General features: G+C 39.3%; 1 protein-coding gene across 1 annotated transcript; it reads left to right on the top strand.

The window, feature by feature from the left end:
- The first annotated feature begins 26 nt into the window (after positions 1–26).
- On the top strand, positions 27–27,778 carry ITGB3BP (integrin subunit beta 3 binding protein). Its single transcript, XM_068406195.1, has 9 exons — positions 27–105; positions 4,158–4,200; positions 8,942–9,080; positions 14,000–14,072; positions 14,889–14,967; positions 16,070–16,163; positions 18,283–18,342; positions 26,202–26,255; positions 26,723–27,778. The coding sequence occupies exons 1-8, from the start codon at positions 101–103 to the stop codon at positions 26,252–26,254; spliced, it is 546 nt and encodes a 181-aa protein (XP_068262296.1). The 5' UTR covers positions 27–100; the 3' UTR covers position 26,255; positions 26,723–27,778.

Genomic DNA, 27,778 nt, shown 5'->3' with positions numbered 1-27,778 from the left:
CCCTCTCGGCGCCGTTTCCAGCCGGCGGCGTTTGGCCGGTGCACGGCGGCGGGAGGCGGGAGATCTGCAAAGGCGGCGGCGAGCGGCTCCGGGCGCTGCAATGTCGTAGGTACCGGGCACGGGTAAACTGGGCTGTAAGCGCCGCTCTCCGCCTCTTCTCGCCCGCGGCGGGGCGGCCCTGAGGGCGCGCCGGGAGCCCCTGGAGCGGGGCGAGGGCCCGTGTGGGATGTGTCTGTTCCCCAGCCGAGAGGGAGCTTGTTTATCTCTGCACAGCCCAGGGATAAAGCCTGTGAGGTGGAGAGTGGCAGGAGCCGTGTCATGGTGGGTTGGGCTGAGCTTGGCACCTGGGTTTTGGGCTGCAGGCTGCTGCGGGAAGGTGTTGCAGGCCCGTGGTGATAAGGGCATGGCACGTTCCCTGTCCGTTTTCCATCAGGCTGTATCTCTTCGTATTGTCTCCAATGGGAATAAATCCTGTTCGTCTGTCTCCTATTCTTTGTAATTTATCAAGCAACAGTCATGTAAGTCTGATGCTGTTCTTGTGTGTCTTTACTAATCGTGGGCTTCTGAAGAACAATAAAAATGTGTAGGAAGTTGCTAACTTCAGCAGCAGTGAGGTGAGGCCATAAGACTTATGCTGCCTATATGCCCCCAACATCAGAAGGACGTGGAGCTGTTGGAGCGAGTCCAGAGGAGGCCACGAAGATGCTCAGAGGGCTGGAGCCCCTCTGCTATGGAGACAGGCTGAGAGAGCTGGGGCTGTTCAGCGTGGAGAAGAAAAGGCTCCGGGAAGACCTTCTAGCACCTTCCAGTGCCTGAAGGACCTACAGGAAAGCAGGAGAAGGACTTTATACAAGGGCATGGAGTGATAGGATGAGGGGGAATGGTTTTAAACTGAAAGAGGGGAGATTTAGATGAGATATTAGGAAGAAATTCTTTCCCATGAGGGTGGTGTGACCCTGGCCCAGGTTGCCCAGAGAAGCTGTGGCTGCCCCCTCCCTGTCAGTGTTCAAGGCCAGGTTGGATGGGGCTTGGAGCAACCTGGTCTGGTGGAAGGTGTCCCTGCCCGTGGCAGGGGATTGGAACTAGATGGTCTTTAAGGTCCCTTCCAACCCAAACTGTTCTATGATTCTGTATGTAGGCTTGGGACATTGTCCCAGTTTACAACTCCTTATATGTTTTCAAAGATAACTTATATTAGAGCTAACACAGGTTCTGACTTCTGGCAGTCTTTCTCTTGACCACTGGGAGCTGAAATAATTGTGCCAGACACTAGTAATACAAAGGAAACATCAATACACAAGTTTTGATATTTTTTTTTTTTGTGTTTAAGTCTGTTTCTCGCTGGTTGCACACTGAGTTTGACTACCACGTAAGCTGAACATAGGAAATGATCATGTATCCTTTCTGATTTTCCAATTAATAAGACATTTTTGCTGGCAGGTTTTGAAGCCGAAGCAGTATGTAAATAGAATCATAGAATTGTTTTGGTTGGAAAGGACCTTTAAGATCATCCAGTCCAACCGTTAACCCAGCACTGCCAAGCCCACCACTAACCCATGTCCCTCGGCACCACATCTACACGGCCTTTAAATCCCTCCAGAGATGGTAACTCCACCACTTCCCTGGGCAGCCTGTTCCAGTGCTTGACAACCCTTTTGGTGAAGAAATTTTTCCTGATCTCCAATCTAAACCTCCCCTGGCACAACTTGAGGCCGTTTCCTCTCATCCTATCACTTGGGAGAAGAGATTAACACCTGCATAGAGGTATTTTCTTTTTTCCCCAATGAAAGCAGAAACTTAAGAGGAAGCTAACTGAAATGGCCTCAAAATGCACTGCAAAAAGAAAATAAAATAAGCCCTGTCAGGGAATTTTGAACCAATTCAAGGGTAGGGAACTCAGGTAAATAAGTTGTTGTGTACTGTCATCACACATGCCCCATCTTTCTATCCTTTTCTTGTTCACACTCTGACATTTGATTCTACTCCATAGCCACAGCAAGGCTTTTCCAGCCGTATAATACAGATCAACCAAACTAAGGCTGGTGTTCTTCCTCCATGGTGTTTCCTAAAATACTTTAGGAATTTTGTTTGCACCTAGATGCACGTATTGGTTTTTTTCCATGTTCATCTTTTGAAAGATCTGAGAGAGACACTTCGGCCAACTGGGTCTTCATGTTAGATGTCTGGATGAATTTTGTTTCAGTCATCCAAGCCAGGGACTGCGTGTAGACTAAGCACAAATTTTAACTTATTTTGAGTGAATCACAGTTGCCCGGAGATTTACCTTCTCACATTACAGCATCAGAAAGACAATCACTAAAAACAAGCTCACAAGCAAAGGCTGCCGGGTAGGATGGATTGGGAAAAGCGAGGCAAAGCTGACCTCCTGAAGCCAAAATTGTATCCATGCAGCTCCTTCCAACCTTGAAGTGCTTTCCTGGAGTGAGGCTGCCTGTTGGCTGCTGTAGCTCAGGGTGTTTGCAGGGGTTTTGCAGGCCAGCAGAGAGAAATTTGGGCTGTCTGCAACTCCATTGCTGTACACAGTACTTGGCAGACTTTAAAGAACATAGTCCACAACTTTCTCTCTAAGAAATCTTCTGAATGTTTAGAATTTAGTGGGATTTTCATGTAGTTTCTCATTTATCTTCATCCTACAGCTATGCTGAGTCCAGATTCTGCTTTACTTTGGCTTCCAGCTTCTTCTGAAGTCCATCGTAAAAACTTCCATCATAACATGCCTTAGTATAACATGCAAATGCATTGGCCCCTAGAGCATCCTTTCAGAGCAGATGTATTAATAAATATAATGTTTCTCTGCTGCCACTGGGGCGGAAGATGTAATGGAGTCTGCAGTCCTTAAGCAATATGAGTTTCTATTTAAAAAAGAAATACATTGTAAAGAATTCTATCAAACCGTTACAGCTTTGACTGCCTTTTGGCAAGAAGTTCACATGCTTTTTTAATTTAAATCTTACCTGTTTACTTGGCTTTTTTAAGGGAGAATACTTCTCTTCCCCTTTTTGTAATAGAGGTAGTTGTAAAACAGTATTCATATAAGACTGTTGCCTGAGTTATTGTGTTTTCATTCTATTTTCACAATACTTTACAGTTTTGGAATAGTAACATAACTGTGAAAAGGATATATTTGGAATGAGGTCATCTTAATTCCTTACAAGTCAAAACATTCTTTTTCAAGATGAAAACTGTGAACTAAGTTCTTGAAATATGATGTATTTTCTAAATCTTGTTTAATTTTACATAATATATATATTTCTTGGGGACTGTTCTTATAAAGATTTTAATTTTTTTTCCTTGTTGTTCTATATAATGCTTTAAACTATTGTTAAGATTTAGGAATGTGCTTAAAAAGTTTCAGTTGTCTCTGGGAAAAATAGTCTTAATTTATGTTGACCTTTCTTTCCTTTGAGCATTTAGTCTGCGTTCAATAAAATTTTGATGACTGCTCTTTCGAAGACAGCTGTACGATATAAAGTATTATAAATATTCAGCTCTCCTCTTCTAGCGTTGCCATTAACAGCTGGGCATCCAGTTCAGCAGAGCAGATTCTGCAGCGAGAGCTTGGCGTGCTCCTGAATCAGGATAGTGAAGAAGACTAGGAAATAGTTTCTTATGGTTTGGGGACCTGTAAAGACATAGAGCATCTGTTCCCCAGCTAAGTCATAGTCTGGTAGCACTGAATCATGTTAAGAGCTAAAATGATGGGAAGAACTACTTTTTTCACCTTGGCTGTACCTGTGTTTTAAATGGCTAATATATTATTTCTACTAATGGCAAAATAATTTCAACCCTTCCTCAGAAGGTATGTAAATAATAATGCTTTTGCATTTTTTCATTGTTCATAGTCATATACAGTGCGATTTCACTTCAGTGTCTTGATCTTTATCTCTAGTATAAAATGGAGAATTGGATTTTCTTATGCAAACACTTTATCCTTCTAAACAAGCAACGCTTTTGGTACACAGTATTTTAATCAGTTAATGTGTTTGCTTTGGATGACAGTAGTTTTCTTGTGTAGTATAAAAAAAGGTGAAACATGGAAAAGGAAAATATCTTTAAAATTACCAATTATAGACCTTACTACCAGAAATCTTTGTGTCTAGATGACCATAAAACTTGTCCATATTTTTCTCTTGCAGAGTTAAGAGAGCATTAAAGTTGGACACTGTTAAAAAAGATAATGTAAGTATTTTTTGGTGTATGGAATCATCTGGGCTGTATATATATATATATGTGTGTGTGTGTGTATATGTATCTATAAGCACACAATGTATATAAACACATTTCATTAGAGCTGCATTTATATTGTTACAGATTGGATGTTGTCTAGAAAAATCTTAACAAGGCAGAAAATTACTGCTGAAAATATTAGTATAAAATTTATTGTATTCCATTTGTCATGGAACTGCCTGGCTTTAAGTAATGTACATCTGCATGAATCATTTGAAAATAATGGAGAAATATGCATATTTTTATTGCTATCACTATTTACCCAAGAGCGGAATGAGTTAAGATCCTTGGTGAAATAATTTATTAGAAATTAGCTCCATTATCCTGGAAGCAAATGTTCTGCCATGTAATTGTACATGTAACAATATGGAATTATGATAATGCTGTAATCTGCATATTATAAACTGCAAAATTGCAATGAAAACATTAAAGGCATTTTCATGTCAATGATATAATTACCTCCCTCAGCTAATCTGGCATAATGAAACAATAAAGTACTAACACTGCAATAAATTTCACCAGTTATCACAATAAAAATAAAATTGTACTGTTGCTATTATTTTTTGTAAATGCAGCTATAGTATACTCCCAGTACCAGCATGTCGTGGCATATGTCAGTTTATTATCTGCTCCTACCAACAGTGGGTGTTGCTGCAGACATCAACACAGAGGAGCTTGTGAGGATGGCAGTGTTTAAAGGAAGGAACGTTTTGGAAAAGTATTTATAGAGAAATAGCTGGTCAGCAAATGAGCTCCCAATAAATGACCACGTCTATGTCGTTTTGAAGAGATTTGTTTATATGTAGCACATATTAGGAGGTCTCACTGCTATTTAGCAAGGCAGAAATTTGCAATTTTAAAAATTTTCTAGATTTTTTTTTTTTTTTTAGTTTAAACAAAGGTGGTGAAATACCGCAGTGGCACTAAAAAAATCATTAGCAATTTAATTAGCAGCTTAGTGTACCATTACCCAACTTGTTCTGCTCAGAATGCAGCTGTGACTGTAATTTTGCATCTGTTTCTTGGGCTGTGGTAACGTTTTTGTAGATGAGTGGTCCAGCTGAAATTACATGGAATTCTTTTTCTGCCTTAAAGCTATTCCTTCCCTGCCCCTTCCCCATGAGATAAAAAGAGAGTTACTTGATGGCTGCCTGCAGTCAGGTTCTTGTGCAGCAAAAAGCTTAACAAAAGCCCGTCTGAATGATGAAAACTTTTACTGGAATCTCAGCAATGTGGGTTTACACGATGGTTTTTAGTTCATACGATGCCTCTAATAGATATGTGTTTTAACAGATTTAAAGTATACCATAATTAAATAATGTTCTAGAAGGTACAGAGGAATGTAAGGTAATGAACACACACGGTTTGGGTGTGTATCTCTTTCAGCTCTGCCACATCCCTTGATTTCTTTCCTGTTATTCAGGAGACCCTCGTTCCACCTGCTGGTCAGACTGCCCAAAGCACGCCTGAACTAACCCCATCAGCAAGGAGTATTTTTTAGATTTTGTAATGTTAGTGTGGTGTCATTTAAAAATTGCATAACTGGACAAAGACTCTCCCTGGAAGATAAATTCTTACTGCCAAATAAATACTGGCCTTTTAAGTGCTACATTAAATTTTTCCAGGTAGCTTAGTCTGTCTAGTAGCTTAGGAGTCTTAGTTCATAACCAGAAATATGGTGGCTGAGGTGATTGCTGTTCAAGCAGGAAAAATATCCTGCTTTATATATTTGATATCCTCCAAGCAAACTGGAGATTCTCCCTGTTACAAAAGAGACATGATGACATTTAAATGCCTAAAGTGGCATTGATACTTGGCTGTAATTAATATTTCATTTAAAGATGATTTGAAACATTTCTTTAACCTGCTTGAATGTGGCAAAATATTAGTGACAACAGACTGAAGATTTCCATCAGGTATTGTTTAAATACTGATAGACTGCAAAAAGAGTATAAATGGCTGATGTGAAATTATTTAGGGTATTCAAGACTAAAACAAGACAGAGTAATATCCAGGAGCTATAAGAAAGCTACGTAAGTGGGCAGCAAATTAAATCTTTTGAAATAAGGTGTAAGTCATATCACTGATGACCAATGCTAACACTGTTAGGTTCTAAATTAAGGGTAACCACTCAAGGCAGAGTAGGAGAAGAAAAACATCAAAACTGCAGCTTTGTGTAAAATTACAGTGTGATATATCAGAACTAGAATAGCAAGCAACACTGGAAGTATAATGCCATTGCATAAATCAGTATTTTGTCTTCACCTGAATTAGAACTGAATGTACTGTCACTCTATTTTAAAGTATAATTGCTGAAATTATACTTTGAACCTGTGTCATTCTGTGAAAGAAAATTAGTGTGAACATAGGCTGTGGTACAAGTGGCACAAGAAATGCCTTCAAATGAAGGAGATTAAAAGATCAGGATATTTTAATAGGAGTTCAGTAGCGAAGAACAGGAAAGGGGTATAAGAATATGCTGTATTCTTTTTAGAGGGGATATTGAACATTCTTTATACTTTTATATAATCAAGAGGAATTTAATAATATTGCAGTGTGGAAAACTGAAAGCCAATAATGGAGACTTGCCTTTTATACGACACATTAACTTCTAGAACTCATCCTGAAATTTTGGTAAAGTCAAGAAGGTAGTAGAAGCTGTAATAAAAACACTCATTCATACAGATAACAAGAGTATGCGTGCCTATGTAGGTGTGAAAAATAGGAGTATTGTGCTTCAGGACATTTAAATCAACTGCTAACTGTCTGGAATTGAGAAGAAAACTTCTGAGGGTTACATAATTGTCCATTATACTCCAGGTACAACTCGTATTCATAGTTTTGTATTTATTGCCTCTGTAAATGTATACGTTTTAGAAGCAGTTTCCTTATAACACCTCAACAATTTAAGATTAATTATGTAAATGTTACAGTTGTTCATCATTAATTTACTCAGTAATGAAATGTAGCCTTTTCCCAGGTCCTGGATTCCTGCTGGGCTGTAGAGGCTTTAAGTCACCTTTGTATCAGCTTTGTGATCTGATATGACTTACATCCTGATACGACTTGTGGCCTTCACACACATTACCTGCTGATCCTCATTATTGGCCTTAAAAATACTGCTTTTTCCTCCTGTACACTCCGTTTGAAATCTAAAATTGCTATTTTTAGTTAAATTTTAGTTACATTTTCCAGGGGATATTTGTGAGACCTTAAACCTACGAGCTTCAGACCTTCTCAGAGTTGTCTTTCCATTCTGTATCAGTTCCTTACTGGATTGGAAGATTTGTATGCCCTTTGTTTAATTTAGTTTAAAAAGGAGTAGCATGAGGGTCTTATTCTGGCAAAATAGGATGACATATGATTAAGTATGAAAAAGGAATAAATGAGTTATTAATTTGAAATTGCAGTGGAAATGTCAGTTACCAAAGTGCAAATATCAGGTTGTCTGATTATTTTATTTAATATCTTTTTCCCTGACTTGGCTTAAGTACTGTGCCATTCTTTAAGGAATATAAACCCCAGATCCTCACCTTGTATTTCGTTCACGGTATTGAAACAGTATCATATGGTTACCTATTATACTTTTTCTAATATTAATAAATGGAATAATAAATGGAACTTAAAGAGATTAAAAGTAATCATGTACAACAAAGCTTCCAATGAAGAAATACTGTATGAAATTCAGTGCCTGTCTCTGTGTTCTGTTTCTGTGTATGTCTCCTTTTTGACAGTCAATGATGGTGTTATTTAAAGCTGACAGACTTCTTAGTTGGAATCAAGTTGTTGCTAGAGCAGAAGCCCTTTATGTGCAAACAAAGTGTGGTTTTGGTTTGTTTTTTTCTTCTGTATATTAGTAGTGCAGTGAAATCCCAGTTTCTCAGAGCTGCAATTCAGCATCCAATCCAGAGAGTGAACCATGTCCCAGATAATCCCAGTTAGTATTTCAGAATGGCAGACTAGTTCTTCTGAAAACTCCTCTGCACAATTCCTTTAACATCATTAAATAGCTCCTTTTGTATCATTAGACATATTGAAATGCTAAGCCAGAGACAAAAATTTGGATTTAAGGGACTCGCTTGTGTTTTTTTTTTAATTAACACTTGTTTAGAAAATCATTAGAAATAGCTATCTTTTGATAGAATTAGAATCTAAAAATACTTGCTTATAGTTCATGTGTCCTAAATTCTCAATACCATAGGAAAATAATACCAGTTTTTTATAGCTTTTGAAAAGGAAAACAAACAACCAACCCCCAAATGTTCATGCCAGAATGCCTAAATGTCTGCAAACGACATACTTCTCGTTTATGAAAATTGTGAGGTTAGTGTTTGAAGGGCTTTTTATTTTCTTGAGTAAAACTAATGTTAATGAGGTGGGGAGTGATAGAGTGGCTTGGTGGGCACCTGGCAGCCAGCAAAGATCAACCCACCACAACATATAACATGGGCTTTCCATAAATGGGAGTACAGAAAGTTAGGAATTATTTAGAAAAATCTAGATAGTAAATGTTCAGAGAGGCTTTGCCTCGTTTGGGATGCAATATGTGACTCCACTGATAGGAGAGGTGGTGCCAGCATGTATTTAGTTTGCAGAAGGAAGTTTACAACTGTTGTAGGTTTAGATGGACATAGGTACTTCTTGATCTTTAGCCAATATTCATCTAGAGTCTTTGTCTTTTGCTCCATTTTAGCCATCTGATGCAACACCTGTGAAGACCAAAAAGAAAAATCTAAGCTCTTACTCACCGACAACAGGAACACGCCGAATGAGTCCGTTTTCATCTCCCACGAGTCGTAATGCACAAAACCTCAGAAATCGCCCATCAAACGGTTAGTTGAACATTCTCTCTGTCTTACTGCAACACTTTCTGGTGATTGGCTTGATTTAGTAACTTATGTCTCATGTGGTATGTTTTATTTCTTTTTTCTCTTAAAGAATTTTAATCTCTTTTGGAAAAACTGATGTTGATTTTTAAAGCTTGAATCTTTTCGGTATAAATCTTTGGGGGCTTTTGTGGAACAACTTGTTTATGAAACAAATTTTGCTGATCAATATTAAAATGTTTGACTTTGGCATAGCAAAAAAAACCCCTGCACTGGCATTTTTGTCAATAATTCCATTAATTTCACTGGCTAGACATGTTTATGGTAGCAATGTCCTTTGTTTGCTTGCTTTCTAAATCCCAGCTTTCATCAGCAGAACTGGTATGTTCTACTGACAGTGACTTTTGTTCTTCTTTGGATTATACGGGGAGATGTTGTGAGGTTGCTGTGTGCTACTTCAGATTATTGCAAAGAAGTCCTGGTTTGCTTTTGCAAATTTTTAACTAATCTAACATAGCACTGAATGTCATTAGCTCTCAGAAAATATGCCTTTTAATAATTATATTATTTCCAGTTCACTTTAGGATATATGTCCACTTAGTTACACAGTCACAGTTTTTGATGCTGACACACTATGACTGCTCAAGAAGTACATTTTCAGTAGACTAACCTGCTTTTATGGCTGTATAGGTTGTGTTATTTTAAAGTGTTAAGGAACCATTAGATCACCTGGTGTGACTTTTTTCTATTTAAAAAAAATACAAAGAGACTTTCTTGTTGTCTTTCCCACATAGAGCCCAAGAGCTTTTATTTCCTTGCAGTACCACTCCTAGAAAGATGGTTAAGTCTTGATTTGAAGACTTCTTGTTAGCAAGTTCCTTGTTCAATTACATTTGCTATTAAAAAAAAAATATTCTTCTGTCTGATTTGGAATTTGTCTGGCTTTAATTTTCAGCCATCAGTTCTTGTTATGCCTTTTTGTTGGGTTAAAGAGCTTTTTATGCCCCATATATTTTGGAATTTATGTGCAGTAATTGAGGCCTCACTAACATTCATGAATTATGATGAGTAGAAATATTCTGAGCAGGATAGAATAAGCACTGTTTGAAATTTATCTAGATGTCTGCAGATTTTTGCGCTAGCTATTGCACCATATGCTCTCATGATGGATTTGCAGAAGTGGATTTTTCCTCCAGGAAAAAAGGGATTTTTTTTTTTGTTTTAAAGGAAGGTAATAGTGAAATTTTGGGATTCTGTAAAAACTGGCTGAACTAAAAATGAAAATTACTGGAAGCCTTCAAGCTGAAAATACTACAGTCTGTGAGCATTACATCCCTTTTCCTTATTTTTTTTTCAAGTCATGCTAGGAAACTAAACAGAAGCAGCTATATCCTAATTCGTTATGGTGCTGCCAGTCTTCATTAGGACCCAGCTTTGTGTCCTCGTTACCTGTTTGTCAAACAGTTTTAGCACAGTCGAGTTTTTCGTGAGCGCTCACTGCCAGTCTGAAGATTTACAACTTTCCTACCAAGTTCTCTGCTCATTCCAGTTCTCTCCAGCATAGCTGCTTTTCCTCCAGTGCTGTGCTTTTGGATTGGGCATTTTCCTCTCAAACTAGTACAAAAAATGATTGTTTCAACTATTGACATTCCAAGAAGCCTTTGGAGGAGGAATTAGACTAATTTCTCCCCATCCTTTCCGTGAGGGATAGCATGTCTCAACTAGTTGTGCAAACCTGGTATCTTGAAAGGACTTGTATTTTAGAACAGCCTTGTCTTCACAAAATTTAAGATATATGCAGTTGATGCATGTTTATTTTTGTGGCTTTTGAGAACTGCATTAAGATTTGCAATGAAAGGCCTGGTTTATGTACTTCCCAGTTTGGGATGGTGGGAGTAAGCCTCTGTCTACCAGACCAAAGCATCCTTGCCACAGTGCCTGTCCTGTCTCGTGAACAATTCCTCCTCTCAAAACTAATGGCTTCTTGATTCCTAAAAAGATTATTATTTGGCACAGTGAGTATCTCCACACTCCCACTTAGTTCACCTCCAGAAATCTTTAGTGACATTTAATCAGCCCTTTAAAGTATTGACCCCTGCACTCTTCAAAGACTATAAACAGTTTCTCTTTGGGATTATTTTCCTCTTCAACGAGGTTGTCTGAAGTATTCCCACAGATATCCCTGGTTATATGTTGAATTTTCTCCATGGAGTTTAAACCAAGTTAGATAGCAATCTAACCCCACTGTTTTCCAACCTTCTTACTGTGAAAAGTTACTCTTCCAGTGAGCAGCATTCGGACTTAGTTTGTTAGGGAATTTATGTCTCTGACAGGTGAATTTATCTACTCTATTTTTCTACAGAGAGAAAGGTATTTTGAAAATATTTCCAGGTCATATTTATTTGGCAGTCTCTGCTTTCATCAGTAAGAAGGAAATTTTGTCTTTGCATGTATTAACTCCTATACTAGTCTCAGGATTTGATGGTAATTCCTGGATGAAATGAAAAAAATGCTATGGCTGTTTAGATATGTTCTCTTGAATATCCCTACATGTTTGTAATTACCTGCTTTAATGACCTCTTTGGTTTTAGTCAATGCCTTTCTGGTGACACAACATATTATAATACACTAACGTTTGAATCTACTACAAGTTTTAAAACTTTTTCAGCATCTCCACATTTGCATTACATGCCTTATCTCTTAGGTGAAAGAGAAAAGGGGGCAAAATGCCTTGTATTAAAATGCCTGTATATTAGGATGTCAATGGGAAAGGTGAACACGTACTGTATTTCCACACTGATATTAAGTATGGACATAGGGGAACATTCTTTTTGCCTATAAAAAGACTGATCACATGATCTTAGCTGACATTTAGATGGATAATTATTCAGTAATGTAGTACTAGCCATCTTTTTTTTTCCTGTTCATATAGCTGCAAGATGGTGGTATATAAGACTTGTCTTATATCACAGGTTTCAGGTTATCCTTTTAAACCCCCAATTTCTTTTCTCCTGCTGAAAAGACACTTTTATTTTAAGTGTTGTAGTGTTTTAAAAGATTACGCATATCACCTGTAAGTGAGGTGTTAGAGTGTAATCTATATTCTATTTTTCTGTGTCCAATATGTAAGAAAACAACAGAATTAAAATTATTACAAAATTAATGCCATTAGCTATGAAAACTTATTTTGCATTGTGTGAAGAACACAAAGTAGCTCTCACTGGGGAGACAGATGGAAATTACTTGTCTTATGAACATGACTTTCTTTTGAATAACAGTGTGGAGGAGTGCCTCAAAAAAGACTAAATACCTACAGAATGCTAAGATTGTTCAAAAGTAACATTTATTTGAGAAGACATGAACCAACTCAATTATAAGATAGTGTGTCTTTATGATGTTGTCCAATGGATGTCCCATTGGGCTGCCTGGTAATTCATATATTGCCTAACTACCCAAAATCTCACAACCCATTTATGACATAAGTTTCTAAAATAACAGAATGCTAAATCTTCACTAGTTTCTTATCATTGGTGTCTAACATATTTTTGAGATTTATTTTAAATTGATTTATTTTTATTCACATCAATCCAAGGTTCTGCCATTCCCTAGTACTGGTCTAAAAGTAGTACCTGTTTGATAAGTGATGACTGATTTAAGTGCAAGTTCTACAAGTACTTAGATTTAAAATGAAATCTTTTGGGGTCTTAACTTTTAGTGGAACAGCTTAAACTTTCATAGCACCTTGTCATTCTGAGGTATTTCTAAATGTTTTACAAAATATTAAAATTAAAAGTTAATTTATCCTTGAGTGCTGATACTTGTGTGTAATAATTTAAATCTAGCAAGATGAAATCAATGTGTTTCATGCTTAGTGTGGTCTCTCTTTTTTAGTCTGATGTCAGAAAGGAGATGTATTACAGTGAAACATGAAAAGCACCTCGTTCCAGAGGGTCTGTTCTAGGATCAGTGCATTTGTTAAGGCCATGGTAAAGACCTGTTGTAGTTTCCTCCAAATCTTTCACATAAAGGTGAATTTCACCTTACAATAACAGCTGTTTAATACAAAGCCTTTGTAAGAATGTGTATGTATCTGTTGGGGGGACAGTAGCTAAGAACTAATTTAAAACACCTTGTGAACTTCTTTGGCACCAGAAAAAAAAGATCTTTCTTGGGTATTGGGTAGATGAGTATAGTCTAAATGGCTGCAAGTACCGTGAGCTCTAAAGCTGAATCACTGGTATGCAATTCTGAGTCACTAATTATCAAATGCACTAACGATCTCATTGTTTAAGGAGAAAACTATCAGAAAATAAAAATTAATGCATATTATGCCTCTCCCCCTTCATATGTACGCATACACCTCCATCATTTTGTCTTTAATGAGTATCAGGTCCAGAAGAAATCCATTGTACAGGAGAACAGAACTGTGTCCAAAAAAGGGAGCTCTTGCATTGCAGTAGAAAATGGGAGACTGATACTGTTGAGGGGGGAAATTCTTAAGGTGAAAGTTACAAAAACTCCATGTTATATGATGTCTTCAGCCACAACTAAACAGAAATCATTTCTGCTGTTCAGATGTGACTGATAAAAAGATAAGATGTGAAGATAAAAAGCTTCTGGGTAGAACACAGTAACTATATGTCAGAATTGTACTAACTTCCAGTTATTAATACTATACTCCCAAGGTTTCCACAAATATAAATGTAATGTGAATTGATGAGAGGTCAAATTACGAAGGAGTAAATTACAGTGTTTCATTACAAGGGAATCTGTCCTGCTTCGTAGGTGAGTTTTGGGGTTTTTTTCTCTTCCTAAAAGATCTTTGAACAGTCAGGATTCATACTAACACCTTTTTAATGTACTTCAAATACTCAATATCTTATTTTCATCTTTATTGTTTCTTTTCTTCCTTGTGAACCTCCTAGGACATGGAACTGAGCAGAACGGTTCAGAAAGCAGATTACCCAGAAGAGGGCAGCCTCAAACTAAGGAGGATGCGTAAGTGGATTCAGCGCGTCCTGGGTGCAGTGCCGTGATTTTTGCTTATGAAATATTAATATTTCATACAGAATTACATTAACAGTGATTATTTTTTAATACTTCTAATTCCACAGGACTGGTTATTCAAAGGCACTGAATGGCAGGCTTAAGTTATAGGTACAGTTTCATGCAGGGTTTGCAATAGAACTGTGGGGCATATGACACTGCCAGGAGTCACGCTCCTAGCACTACGCAGTGAGGTATCATAATTAAACTACTGAAAAGAAGGTATGCTTTGCCTTCCAGACTCTTCTGAAAGTGTACATTCTTTACCTTATTTTAGAAGACTAGCAGTTAGTGACATGTCAGTAAAACACACTTATAAACTAACACCTACACAGTGATATTTATGTGAACTTCCATACACTTTGTTTTTACAGGTGGAAAATATATTGTACAATACACTGACATTAGCATTTTCTTTTCTGCGTAGCCTTCTGTTCCCATGCTAAAATACAACAGGAATATATTTTTCTCATACTGTAGTTCTGTTTCTGAATTTGGTGTTTCTTATAAGGGTGATTCTCCCTCTGTGGGAGGAAGCAGTAAATAGATTCTTTCTCTGTTGTCTTCATTTGATTTGCAGGTTTCAATGGTTCAAAGAGAAAAGAGCCTGAACATTCATTGCAGGATTGCATAGCCCATGTGTTCACAGCTTACCTAGATCCATCCTGCTTACAATGTGAAGAAACTCAGGGAAATGTTGTAAACACTGATTTTCAGCAAGTGGTGATGTGGCTAATTAAAATTGTTTTATTTTAACTTTTTATGCAGGTTCGTGGAATTGCAGTCCAAAGTGAAAAGTTCATTGGTTAGAATTCTGAAACAACGAGCCAGTCTGACAAGCCTAAAGGTCTGATTTAGACTAATTTATTTTTTTAATCAACTTTTAATATAGGATTTGAAATAAAAATGGAAATCTTATATGCAACATTTGAGTTTTAAGAAACAGGGAAGCAAATAAAATGCTTGAAACCAGGCAGGTTTGACGTGGAAATCCAGAAAATGTAAAAAAAAAAACCAGACAGAACTTAGTAGAATTTTTTTTTTCAAACTAGAAGAGTTGCTTTTCCAAGCACACTATTTTTAATTTGTATCACTCCTCATTTTATACTTGAATAAAAGCACATGAAGTAGTTATCAACTATTGTTCATAACTTGAAGTATGAATTATTACTGCATAGTTTTTTAGTCTTTGAAGATTAAGTATCCCTTTGTGTTGAAGTGATTGTACTCATTTACCACTAATGTATCATCATTTCATAGTCTAATACATGCTAAAATGCAAATAACTTTTCTGTTTTATTCACATTTTGTTTCCTGAATAAATCTAGCGCAAAGTTGGTTGCTGTATATCAATATCTGAGAAATAATTCAGTGTACTCAAATTATTGTATTGATTTATTTTACTTGCGTAAATGTTTTATTTACAAAAAAAAGACTGATACTAATTTAAAATATTTTAATTGAAATGTTTATTTAGAAAGCTCCATTGACAAATCCTTTCTATTTTTCGTAGGATTGATTGTATACATCTTTAGATCTACCATGAAATGCTGAGGAGTGTGTTCAACAGCATCTTAGCTGCTTGTAGATTTCCATTTTGCTAACATATTCTAGCAAGCTTGTGCCTGTGCCAAGATTGCTTTTCTGGGGATCAAGTGTTAATCTGTTTAAACAGCTGAAGACTTACGAATGAAGCGGAAATAACAGGAGATTTTTAAGTTACTCTTTCAAAGGCACCTGAATGCCATTTTCAAAAGTAGTGTATGTCCTTACACCCTGAAACTTTTTAGTCCCGTTGACTTTCTGTGAGGTGGAGTCCCATACGTGATTTAGAGCAGATGAAAAGTGTCCAAAAGTTCTTTCTTTCAGATGTTTTTAGTAAGTTGTGGACGTCTAAGTAGGTAGTTTGGGAATGAGATTTAACGCCTTTAATGATGTCTTTTTTCCAGGCTTTGGAGGGCAGTAGAGAGCTTGAAAACATTATTGGTGTCGCAGACTCGTCTTGCATCTTGAGTGCTGAAGTGCAGAAAACGCAAGTGCTGAGTAAGGAGGATTTTCAATAATATTTATCCCCTTTATAACAATTTAACAATGATCAAATCCAAGCGTTTCCTGGCATCATACCCCACTCTGTGTTATAACGGAGTGTTATACCCCAGGACTCTGATGTGTGAGTTCTTTTGGTCAGGACAGATGCACCTTAAATGTCCTTGTGCATCCAACCGGGGACATAAAAGAAAGGCAGCCCCACCGGCCCACTCTTCTAACTCACAGGCACAGATGGGGAGGAAAATCTTGCAAGAGCAACACCTTTTCTTGTGTAAACAGTTAGATACTTAGTGGGCAGTTAGCTAGTGATTAGGCTAAACGTTTGCACTTTGATTGCATTGCTTTGCTTCTCTTTTTGCAAGGAAGTTGTTTTGTTTGTTTGCCTGTTAGGAGGATTAGGCTGAATATAGGTTTCCAGGCTTTAAAAATTGTTATTCATGTGTCTTTAAATGATGGACATACCAGATGCTTATTGTGTTGGGATAAGGGCACTTTACAGATGGCACATCTGTAATACTTTTCCAAAGGAACCCAGAAAGCCAAAGATTTTCATTTGTATGTGTCCATTCCTAGGAAACTTTTTATCTTTACTCCAAGTTGGAGGTTCTTGGGACCTTGGCAGCAAAAAGTGCGTTCATACTTCTTTTCCCAACTGCCTCTGCAACTAGAAGGGGAGTATGTGATGGGGAAATATTCTAATGCAAAAAACTTGCGTTATGGATAATAGCAGGGAAAAAAATCTGTTGGCTTTCAGGGAGAAGAAATGAAGATCTCACTTGCCAGGTCATTCCTTTAAGAGTTAAAAGCAGTGAAAGGTAGCTGTAGGCACCCAAGAGGCCCTAATCTTTATGCCTCAGAACAGTTTGTTTTCACAATAGCAACACCTTTTATCTGTACCCACACGGCATGTTTGTGGTACAGGTGTGTGTCTAAGACTGCATTTACCTGCCACTACTTCTCCTCAAAGGTTCACATATATGACATTGTTCTTGGAGACTTTTCATACCAACCTCTGATAATCTAGTTTCCAGCTGACCAAGAAATATGCATAATATATGCATATACATAGTCCCTGAGTCCAGTCTTTGAAAAAGCATTCAAAGAAGAAAAAACAGTTTCTTAACCTGCAGCAAATGTGATGTTTTGCTGGTACACATTATTCCACAACCTGTCTGCTTGCTCTGTTTACTGCAGAGTGTAAAAGCACTGGAACTAGCTATAGGAGAGCAAAACCTAGGGTGACTGGGACTGCTGCTTTGTCCACAGTTGGAAACAGGTGGACAGGTTCAGGTTGTGGAGGTTCAGGTTGGACATTAGGAAGCATTTCTTCTCAGCAAGGGTCATTAGCCATTGGAAGGGGCTGCCCAGGGAGGTGGTGGAGTCACCATCTCTGGAGGGGTTTGAGAAAAGACTGGACATGGCACTTAGTGCCCTGGTCTAGTTGCCATGGTGGTGTCAGGGCAATGGTTGGACTCGATGATCCCAGAGGGCTCTTCCAACCTGATTGATTCTGTGATTCTGTGATTCTGTGACAGTAAAGCTACAGGTGCTAGAGAGTTTTTCCTACCAAAGAGCGCTGTGACTGTTCTCAAGCATTAGGTGCACGGGCTCCAGCAGTGGAATTTATGCACAACAGTTCCAGCAACTACTGGTGTTTAAATTACCATTTCTTTCTCTGTTTACATTACTACCCTACACTGTGGATAGGGCAGTGAGACTGCTGTATCCAGGAGAAGGTTGCAAATGAGATGTTAGACCTATTTTTGTCATTTTCTCTTACATCCACTCTTTCTTATTGCTTTCAAAATGGGACAGAATCATCTTTTCCCCCATCTCTGAATTGGGAACAAAGCACCATGTCAGCACTAGAAAACAAAAATGGGAACAAAATGTGGTATGAGACTTGTAAGCACAGCTTCTCAAAATTCGGTTCATTTTGAAAATGTTTTGTTAATTTTCTTGACCACAATACGTAGATAAGGGGGATTTTTTGTCATCGCTTGAAGAAAAATACAAATGCTTTGCAAGTGAAAAAGAAGGCGTAGGTATTGTTTTCTTTGAAATTGCTGGGGCAGCGTTTATTGAATTTTGATTTATTTATTTATTTGACTAGTGAGTCAAGCACAAGAACTGAAGCTGTTGAAAAGAAACCATGGAAAACTTCCTGCCCGAGGTAAGAAACTTTTTATAACTCCTGTGTAACAGATGTTTTGATGATTCCTTTTAGCTGATTCTTTTTTAACTCTTTCCACTTGAAAGAAGTTGGGTAACGTTTAGTATGTGAAAATGATGATAATCAAATGTGTTTCTTCTGAAAACTTTTGCACCACTCAAATGGAAATTTCATCTTTGCTGTTTTCATTGCATTGGGTATTTCTGCATAAAACTGTGCAAGGAGAAGAAATCAATTGTCTTGCACTTGAGGCGTGGTCTAGAAATAAGGGCAGTGAGGTCCTAAAGAGTTTACGTACCTTTTATGTGTGCCAGTTATCCTTGTTCTCCCTCACTCTTATCCCTCCCCCTGCGTTTTCAGTGTATAAGCCAAGCAGCATCCAGTCTTTGCAGCAAAACCTTTTTCACCTTGTATGTATTGTGAGGTATTTAGCACACTCCAGGGGACTGTGAAATCCTGCCTATTAGGTTTCTTCATAACTAGTGCTGTGAAAATATTTGAAGTTGGTGGCGTTTAATATAGTGCGGCCCACACGGCCACTTTAGTGCCCTGTCTAGCTGGGGAGGTGGCGGGGGGATACACACAAGATTTATTTTTTTTCTCTCATACCCAGTAAAACCAACAAAGTTTACCTCTGGTATTTCTGTTGTCTTCATGCATTCTATCTTCAGAATCACAGAATCACAGAATCAATCAGGTTGGAAGAGCCCTCTGGGATCATCGAGTCCAACCATTGCCCTGACACCACCATGGCAACTAGACCAGGGCACTAAGTGCCATGTCCAGTCTTTTCTTAAACCCCTCCAGAGATGGTGACTCCCCCACCTCCCTGGGCAGCCCATTCCAATGGCTAATGACCCTTGCTGAGAAGAAATGCTTCCTAATGTCCAACCTGAACCTCCCCTGGCCAAGCTTGAGGCTGTGTCCTCTTGTCCTATCGCTAGTTGCCTAGGAGAAGAGGCCGACTCCCACTCCACTACAACCTCCCTTCAGGTAGTTGTAGACTGCAGTAAGGTCACCTCTGAGCCTCCTCTTCTCCAGGCTAAACACCCCCAGCTCCCTCAGCCGTTCCTCATAGGTCTTAAAGTAGAGCAAAACCAGAATCAAAATCGGTGATGGTATCTCTACTGCTCTGTCTGCCAGCTGCCCCAGCCAACAGGACTGCTTCATATCTCAAGCAGCCCCTTGGATTTTGGTGGTATCTGCTCTTCCACAGGCCTAAGTTCTTTCTGCTGTGGGGAATTCCTTAAAGGAAAGAAAAATGATCAAACTTAAGTTTCACAGAATCACAGAATCAATCAGGTTGGAAGAGCCCTCTGGGATCATCGAGTCCAGCCATTGCCCTGACACCACCATGGCAACTAGACCATGGCACTAAGTGCCATGTCCAGTCTGTTCCCTCAGCTCCAGCAGATTACCGCAGAATGAAAAGGAGCGACATCACTTTTTAGGAATTTGGCTCATTTGTGCAATCTGCTATTTGTGATTTACAACCCCCGATGTCCTTCTGTTCCAACCATCACAGCCCCTGTTGGGCACTGCTAACCGTGAACGCTCTGGGCCATTGCAGACTTCAACAGTCATTGCTTCCTTTGTGCGCTGCTCTTTAATGGTCACCAGGATGTACATCTATAGTTCCCTCTTTGCTCTACAAACTCACCCCTAACGCTAAGAACATATTCAGCCTTGTTAGATGACAAATGAGATGTTTTGTGAAAGTAGGATGGAAAATAGAATTATGAGTTTAAGTTGACCAATTTTGATGAAGTTTCAATGTCAATTTTGCTTCAGTAAAGAATAAATTCAATTTTGCAGTCTTGAAAATACAGTAGTAGGAGAGGCAAAGAAGCATGGGATAAAAGGGAAGCATTCAGAGATGTTTTGCTTTGCCTTTTACTTTTGGATGTGGTTTTTCATAATTATTTTTAATTAGTTATGCTCAAGACTTAAAACTTATGACTCTTGTGTGGCTTGATACAGCTGGAATGTCACATTATCATCACATGGTGAGGCATGAAATTTATTTACTTTACATAAACAACCTCTACTTAAAACAACTTAATACAAAACATTCCTCGCTCAATGGGCAGCATTATGTCCAACTCAGTATATCATCTTGTGTGACCAGCATAAAAAATGCCAGCATTGTTTGCCCATGACTAGCATTTACAGTAAACAAAATGTTTTTGAACAGAATGTAAGCAAACTGTAAAGCAGCTGCCAAGAGATGAAATCTAGTTGGTATGTTGCAGTCCAAAACATGCTTTATGTGCGCTGAGAATAAATGTGTAGGTTGTGATATGCATATTTTAAAGGGAAGTTTAATAGGTTCAGAGTTTCAAGGAGTGAAGATAACATTCTAAGCAGGAAAGCTGCTTAAGCTGGTTGTTACAAATTGTACTAATACTTTGCTTCCCTAAAAGAAAAATACTGACATAAATCACATCCTTAACTCTGCTGTGCAAGTAAGAAACAAAAATGTTATAGAAGATCAAATACTTGCAGTGTTAAGGAAAACTATTTTCAGACTGTATCTTGTAATGAAATAAAAAAATACTTTCTTTTCTGTGTTGTTCATCCTGCCAAGCCCATGGGCAAAAAGGATCACCCCTGTTAAGTTCAGTTCTAAACGTTCCTAACTTTCGTATTGTTTTTAATACGAGTGACTGAAGTTTGCACTCTGCAACAGTAGTGGTGGCTTTCCAAGAGACTAGAGCAGGGTTAACAAGATGGATTTTCATTAAACACCACTTGAAATTACGAATGAAAGCAAAGCTGGAGAGATTAGGGACCAAGTAACACCAAGTTCCCACTCGCCAGTCCAATTTTTTGAAGACTGTATGTATGGTGAAACATAAAATCCCATTTCAGAAACGCTGCACAATATAGATGCCTCCTTGATAAGCAGAGTTTCTCCTCCAAACAGCTAAAATGGTAAGAATACAATATTCCACAGTTCATCCCAATTCGGGTCAGTTTGAGTCTGGACTTTGTACTGGGTCTCTGTGTACAAGCAACTAAATAGCTTGGGTCTGGGCTGCTCGTGGGTTGCTGTGAGTGAGGGTAAGTCTGGTTTACAACATGTTTCTACCTCATTCTCCAATGAAGTAGAATACATTTGTTGTCCTTTGGACATACTTAGGTGTCTGTCTCCCACCTATCCTTCCTCCTCCTCCTCCTCCTTTGGGGTCTTCTGGGGAAAAGGGGAATACACATAGCATGGTTGCCTTTGCTTATAGCAAACACTCACTGTTCAGGGAAGTGGTGAGATGGATGCAGAGGTTGGACCTCAGTATTGGGAACAGCCTTTTTATCTAACAAATCTGTAGGCCTCTCCCTTAAGAACTTGCCGTCTACAACTACCTGAAGGGAGGTTGTAGTGAAGTGGGAGTCGGCCTCTTCTCCCAGGCAACTGGCGATAGGACAAGAGGACACAGCCTCAAGCTTTACCGGGGAGGTTCAGGTTGGACATTAGGAAGAATTTCTTCTCAGCAAGGGTCATTAGCCATTGGAAGGGGCTGCCCAGGGAGGTGGTGGAGTCACCATCTCTGGAGGGGTTTAAGAAAAGACTGGACATGGCACTTAGTGCCATGGTCTAGTTGCCATGGTGGTGTCAGGGCAATGGTTGGACTCGATGATCCCAGAGGGCTCTTCCAACCTGGTTGATTCTGTGATTCTGTGAACCGACACATGAGCTGGCTGTAAGGATGAACCATGTGCTCTAGTTCGTGCAAGCCCTTCTAGGTGTTCGTGACAGAGGCTTTGCTGAGGTTCAGTTCTTCCACGTTTCTAATCTCTTTGGAAAAAGCTGCTCATGCTGACACAAACAACAGTTCCTTAATTCTACCAAGGTCCTCTCAGTTAAATCCTAGGCTGCTTTCCAGCAAAAGTTTAACAAGGTCTCCCCAGCAGCCTTTTTGTGGTGTACATCATCCCTAAAAGCCACAGAGATGATGCTGAAGGACTTTTTTTCAAATAGATTGTTACCAGATGGAGACTTAGAACTTGTGTTTGCGAATGATGTGCTAACTTCAGTTCTGAACACTAAAGGCCAGGTTTGGTGTTTTGCCACACATCAGAAACATCTGCTCTGAGTTGATGTCCCTTCATAGTGTTTGGAAGGGAGGTGGTGGTCATCAGTGCTCTTTCACTTAAGTCCTGCATCCAGCCAAGACACGAGTTGCCCTCTTGGCCTACTCAGGCTGTGAAACTAAGACAGAAAGTGGATTAAGAATTAATATTTTCTGAAGGTCTGAAAATACGCTCTAAAGCCTGGTATTCAGTTGCACTCCAGTTCAGTCAGACTGGTACCAGACAGCCTGTACGCCCAAGGTCTGTAATGCACCTGCCTTGACCACCGGGCAGAGAACCCGTAGGAACTTAGGGAGACTTCATCTCAGTCATGTTTTTGAGTTATAGCTCAGTGTGAACACTTGTAAATGGGACTGCATTAAGCAAAACCGAATTAAGACTGCGTCAATGCTGAACGTGTGTGTGTGTGTGCACGCAAGAACTGCGTGCAACTCCTCTGTTTTGTTTCCTCATAAGTTATTTTGAATAACTCATAAGTTATTTCAGTCTTATTTGAATCTCTCGTGCACAGACCCAGAGAAAAGTTCTGCCCTCCTGCATTTACCCTTCCCTGGCAGTGTTCAAGGCCAGGTTGGATGGGGCTTGGAGCAACCTGGTCTGGTGGAAGGTGTCCCTGCCTGTGGCAGGGGGGTTGGAACTAGATGATCTTTAAGGTCCTTTAACCCAAACCAGTCTGTGATTCCATGAAACTAACAGTGAGATTGCCCCAAAGTGCACCTAGAGCAGGGGTGTGTTGTATCCTAACTGGGATTGCAAGTGTCTGGGTCTGAGGTCACTGGCATGAGCAGTTTTGGGATGGAAGGAAGGGGGCAAATCACAAACCTCTGCAATGATTTAACACCCTCTGCTATGTATATGAAATATTAAGCTATTACCTTTTGTGGCAGATACAGAAATGCACATGAGACGTATGACTATAGGCCTCGGACGTATGTACATATAGAACTGTCAACCTGCATTTTATATTCAGGCATCAGCCACATTTATTCATGAATTTCACACTTGTGTTTCTACTCTCTTTTCCTATGTACCTTTTTACAGACGCAATAGCTATTAATTTTTAATTCCAGTGGATCTAGACTTCAGAGTATTAGGCTTAATGAAAAATTAACAAGAATTGTAGTTCTTTCAACAGCTACATGTAGCAACTACATGAGAATAAATACTGCTTTCTCCCATGAATATAATTATTTTAAATAAAAAAGAAAAGAAACATTAGTTTGGACTCACTTAGTAGCAATTATATGTTTAAGAGGTGTAAATAACTTGCTATCCAGACATTACAAATATCCAGGTGCTCTGTATGTGCTGATGACAACAAAATTGAAAAGAAAGACTGCAATAATTCTGACTGGTTTTCTCTGCAGAAGATATTGATTATTTGTGTGTGGTGAGAGATTTGGAAAATTCAATTAAAGGAGTTGTGCAAAGGTTTCATAAATTTTCCTTGTACAGCGTGTACACAGACATTGTTGCGTATTAAATCAATGCAGCACTTCACAATATATTTTCTTTGAAACATAAAAATAAATAACATTTAAACAGTTCTGCTTACTACAGAAACAAATTTTATTTTCTGTGAAGCATTTAGTCATGTGCTATCACTGACTCATACACATTTGCCAGCTGTAACAAATTTTATAGACGTTTTCTCCCGAGACATAGCTCATATACTATGAATTTTTAAATGAGCGAATGGTGAAGAAGGGATGTCAGCAATATAAAAATTGATCAGTTAAAAGATAAAAGCATAAGTAAAGAGATTTGTATGGTAGTCTTAATAGGTTTTATTAAATAAAAATACTATAAAAAGACAGTAATGAATAGACTGAAGGTTTTAACTGTGGGTGAGGTGGAGAAAAATTATTCTGGCACATTTAGGAGAAGATTGGTTTTATATCACCTGACAGGTGAACATTTTTTTTCTCTCTGCTTTTTAGATCTGTGAATGTTTTAGAGCAGTCAAACTTGGGAAGGAATGGTGGTGGAAGGAGGCGGGGGAAAGAAACTTGGGAAGATTCTGCCCTTTTAATGCTTTTGGAGGCCGGGGCCAGGAGGCACCATGGCAAAGGGCACCCGTGCAGGGGAGAGGGTTGTGGTGACTCTCCAGCTGCTGCCTTACCCTGTGCAACCCTAAAACATATCAAGAGAGAGAAGGGATGTTGGGGTTTTTTTGGTCTGTTTTGTTGGGTTTTTTTAAGAACAACTCATCTTCATCAGCTCAAACACCAAAAAAAAAAAGCTTAAACTGCTACAAGCAGCATTCTAAGTTTTTGGAGCATATGAGTAGTAAATCATACTATTTGATTACTTGACTATCTAAATCTTAATGCCATTAATATAAATATTGCTATAAATGAGGCTTTTGTCAAAAGGTGCTATCATGGAATATGTGGAGTCACCAGCTCTGGATGTCTTTAAGAAAAGACTGGACATGGCACTTAGTGCCCTGGTCTAGTTGCCATGGTGGTGTCAGGGCAATGGTTGGACTCGATGATCCCTGAGGGCTCTTCCAACCTGGTTGATTCTGTGATTCTGTATGTTTGAAAAGAAAGCTGAGTTAATGATGTTAATGACGTTCTGTATGAGTCTGGGCAGCTTCTCAGAGTGAAATGCAGATCTTGGCATGTGGGGGTTCTTTCAGTACTGCGTAGTCAGAACGCCACAGTCAGTGATTAGACGGTTCATAAAGACCGAATTAGGTAGTTCAGTTAGTACAAAGAAACCAACTTGTAATTAAATCTGTCTTTTTCTCTCACTTGTCAAGTTGTACCTGAGGCAAAGCTGAGCTGGATGCCTTTTTTTATGGATTAACCTTAGGAGACCTAGCTTAGGGCAGAATTTCAGGCTTGGTCTGGGCCAGCTCCAGGTGACATCACTGACACTTCACGTCAGAGCCACAGGCAGGTCTTCTGCGTCACATCACATCCAGGAAGCGTGTGACACCTAAGGAATCGCAGCATGCCACATGAGGAGAATTGAGGAGCACCTTCCCACCACCACCCATGTCTTCGGTGGCTTTGATGCCTCTCTCCATCTGGGTTTATATGCAGTTTCCTCACAGTAGGAGTCTTTTCAGCTATAAGCCACTGTAAATATCTGTTTGTTGTTCTTGGTATTAATATAATTCTGAATTCTCTCTTCACCCTTTTGTGGTGGTGGAATCAAAATGCAGCACGAACCATCAGCAGACACCAAGGGTACTGAGACCAGAGCTAGTCATCTGCTGCAGAAAGCCGTTCAGCACTCCTGGCACTCAGAGGCACCTGCTTCCAGATCCTTCCTCCTATGTTCTCCTACTTTTCCTCTACTTCTTCCAGCCATCTGCTCAGCCCTTCACCTTGGCCCTGCCTTCCTTGAGTACAGGGCTCAGGTGTGGTTGCCTCTCTTTTTGCTGTCCCCTCAGAGGACTCGGGATGGTTGTTCCTCTCCTGCAATCCTTGATTGTATTCTGCTGAATCTGCTGATGTGGTCCTTATGGATTTTTATTTATTCTTTTATTATTAATAACAAAAAAGAAGGACAAGCGTCTAATACTCGTAACACATTCTGTTCTGCTGTCATCATGGGTAATGAGGTAGCATGTTTGCATACACTCACAAGTAATTAAGACAATCCCCTAAATTACTGTTCAGACAGTAACTGGATGAAGGGGTTCTGTTAACCACTGTAGTAACTTATTTCACTCGTATTTGTGTGGGGATTTTCATGAATTATGTAATAACACCACTGTTCTGTTTATCAAAGCTGATTTTCCTCCTCCACAGAGTACGTTCAGACTGCCAGTAGCTCCGCGTTCCTGAAGTCGCTCCTTGACTGAGGTAAGGAGCCCCCTGGTCTGCTGCGTGGCTTCTACGGCTGCCACGTACACGTAGGATAATCAGGACTGAGGAACTTAATTGCAAACCAGTTGCAGAGTGATCCCGTATGTAGGCCCACACCACAGGATGGGAACAGAGTAATCAGGGGATGGAAACCAGCGCAGGAGAGCAGAGCTGGCAGCCTGGTTAGCAGCTCATTTGCTCCACTCAGCATAATTTCCAGGTCAAGGCCTACAGAACGCAGAGGGTGACCATTCTATGGTGCAATAACCAGTTTAAGTAAGTCTTACACGGGCTTATTAGCTTGAAGTAAACTCACATTCTGCCTTAGGACGTATGTCTGTCTGTTTTTTATGCACTGAGGCTAGCACTGGCCCTAGGACAGACATACAATTCTGCCCAGAGCACGAGTGATGATGCTGTTGTCTAATTGCTATTTATTTTAGTCATTCCTTATCTCCACACAGGCATTATGTGAAAAATGCATTCCCCATCAACCCAAAGTTCTACATCTGCTTGACTGTACTTAAAAGGAGAGAAGAAATGGCTGTAAACCTATCTCCCCAGCAAATACCAGTTGGGGATGGCTCGTTGCGCTAGGCAGGTGCACATCTAGATAATATTTCTGGCATCTATTTAAACTTAACAATGTGCACAACCAGATAATCTCAATGTAAATAATACATCACGGGGGGCTTATGCAAGCGTGGGGACAAAATGCTGATTTAAGGTTGCTGCTGCATGGAAAGTAAACTGTCATTTCTGTGTGACTCTATTTGCTGTATGTTCTTACTGCAAATACATAATAATTATGCTGCCTTGGTGTTTTTTTTTAAAAAAAAACACCACACTACTATAACCCTCCCTCCAAGAAGTGGGTGAGACAAAACCATGTTAAAAGATGAACTTTAGATCCCTCCAGTGGGAACTGGCTGCTTCCTGCCAGGGGGGGCTGGGGGGTGTGTGGGCACACACTCATTTAACCAATCCATCATCCCCCAAAAACCAGAGAACATGATTTAAATGAACACATCGAGTTTTGCAACAGCCTGCCTAAAAATGTACAACTTTTTTCTAATGATGATTGTGCTCAGAAGATAGAGGACGCTCTGTTGTGCAGGGGATTGTGCTGAGTTTAAGCAGCTAACAAACAAGTTTCCCTCTCTGTGGCTGCCACGCTTAGGGACATGTTTGTCATCTACGATGATGCTTCCTCTAAAGCCAACCCAAGACACGCTCTATAAAGGTATCAGCTTCAAGCCCACAGGGTGAAAACACATGGCTCCAGTAACTGGCTTTTTAGGTCAACAGTTTAGTTTAGGTTTTGGTATTTAATGGTGTACAGGAAGAGTTGTTATAAAACAGTTTCTTCTCTTTTTCATTATCCTGTTCCAGTGTGTGGTTAAACCTGTGTGCACCCAAGCTTTGGGAGGTTTTAATTAATAAAAATGTTTTTGCATGGAAAAAAAAAAAACATCAGTAATTGTTTGCAGGGCATTGTGTCAGTTCCTCTGTGTTACCTT

The sequence above is a fragment of the Nyctibius grandis genome, chromosome 8 (genome assembly GCF_013368605.1).
Source record: "Nyctibius grandis isolate bNycGra1 chromosome 8, bNycGra1.pri, whole genome shotgun sequence".
NCBI classification, from domain to species: Eukaryota; Metazoa; Chordata; class Aves; order Nyctibiiformes; family Nyctibiidae; genus Nyctibius; species Nyctibius grandis.
This window is presented reverse-complemented; position numbering and strand designations above follow the sequence as displayed.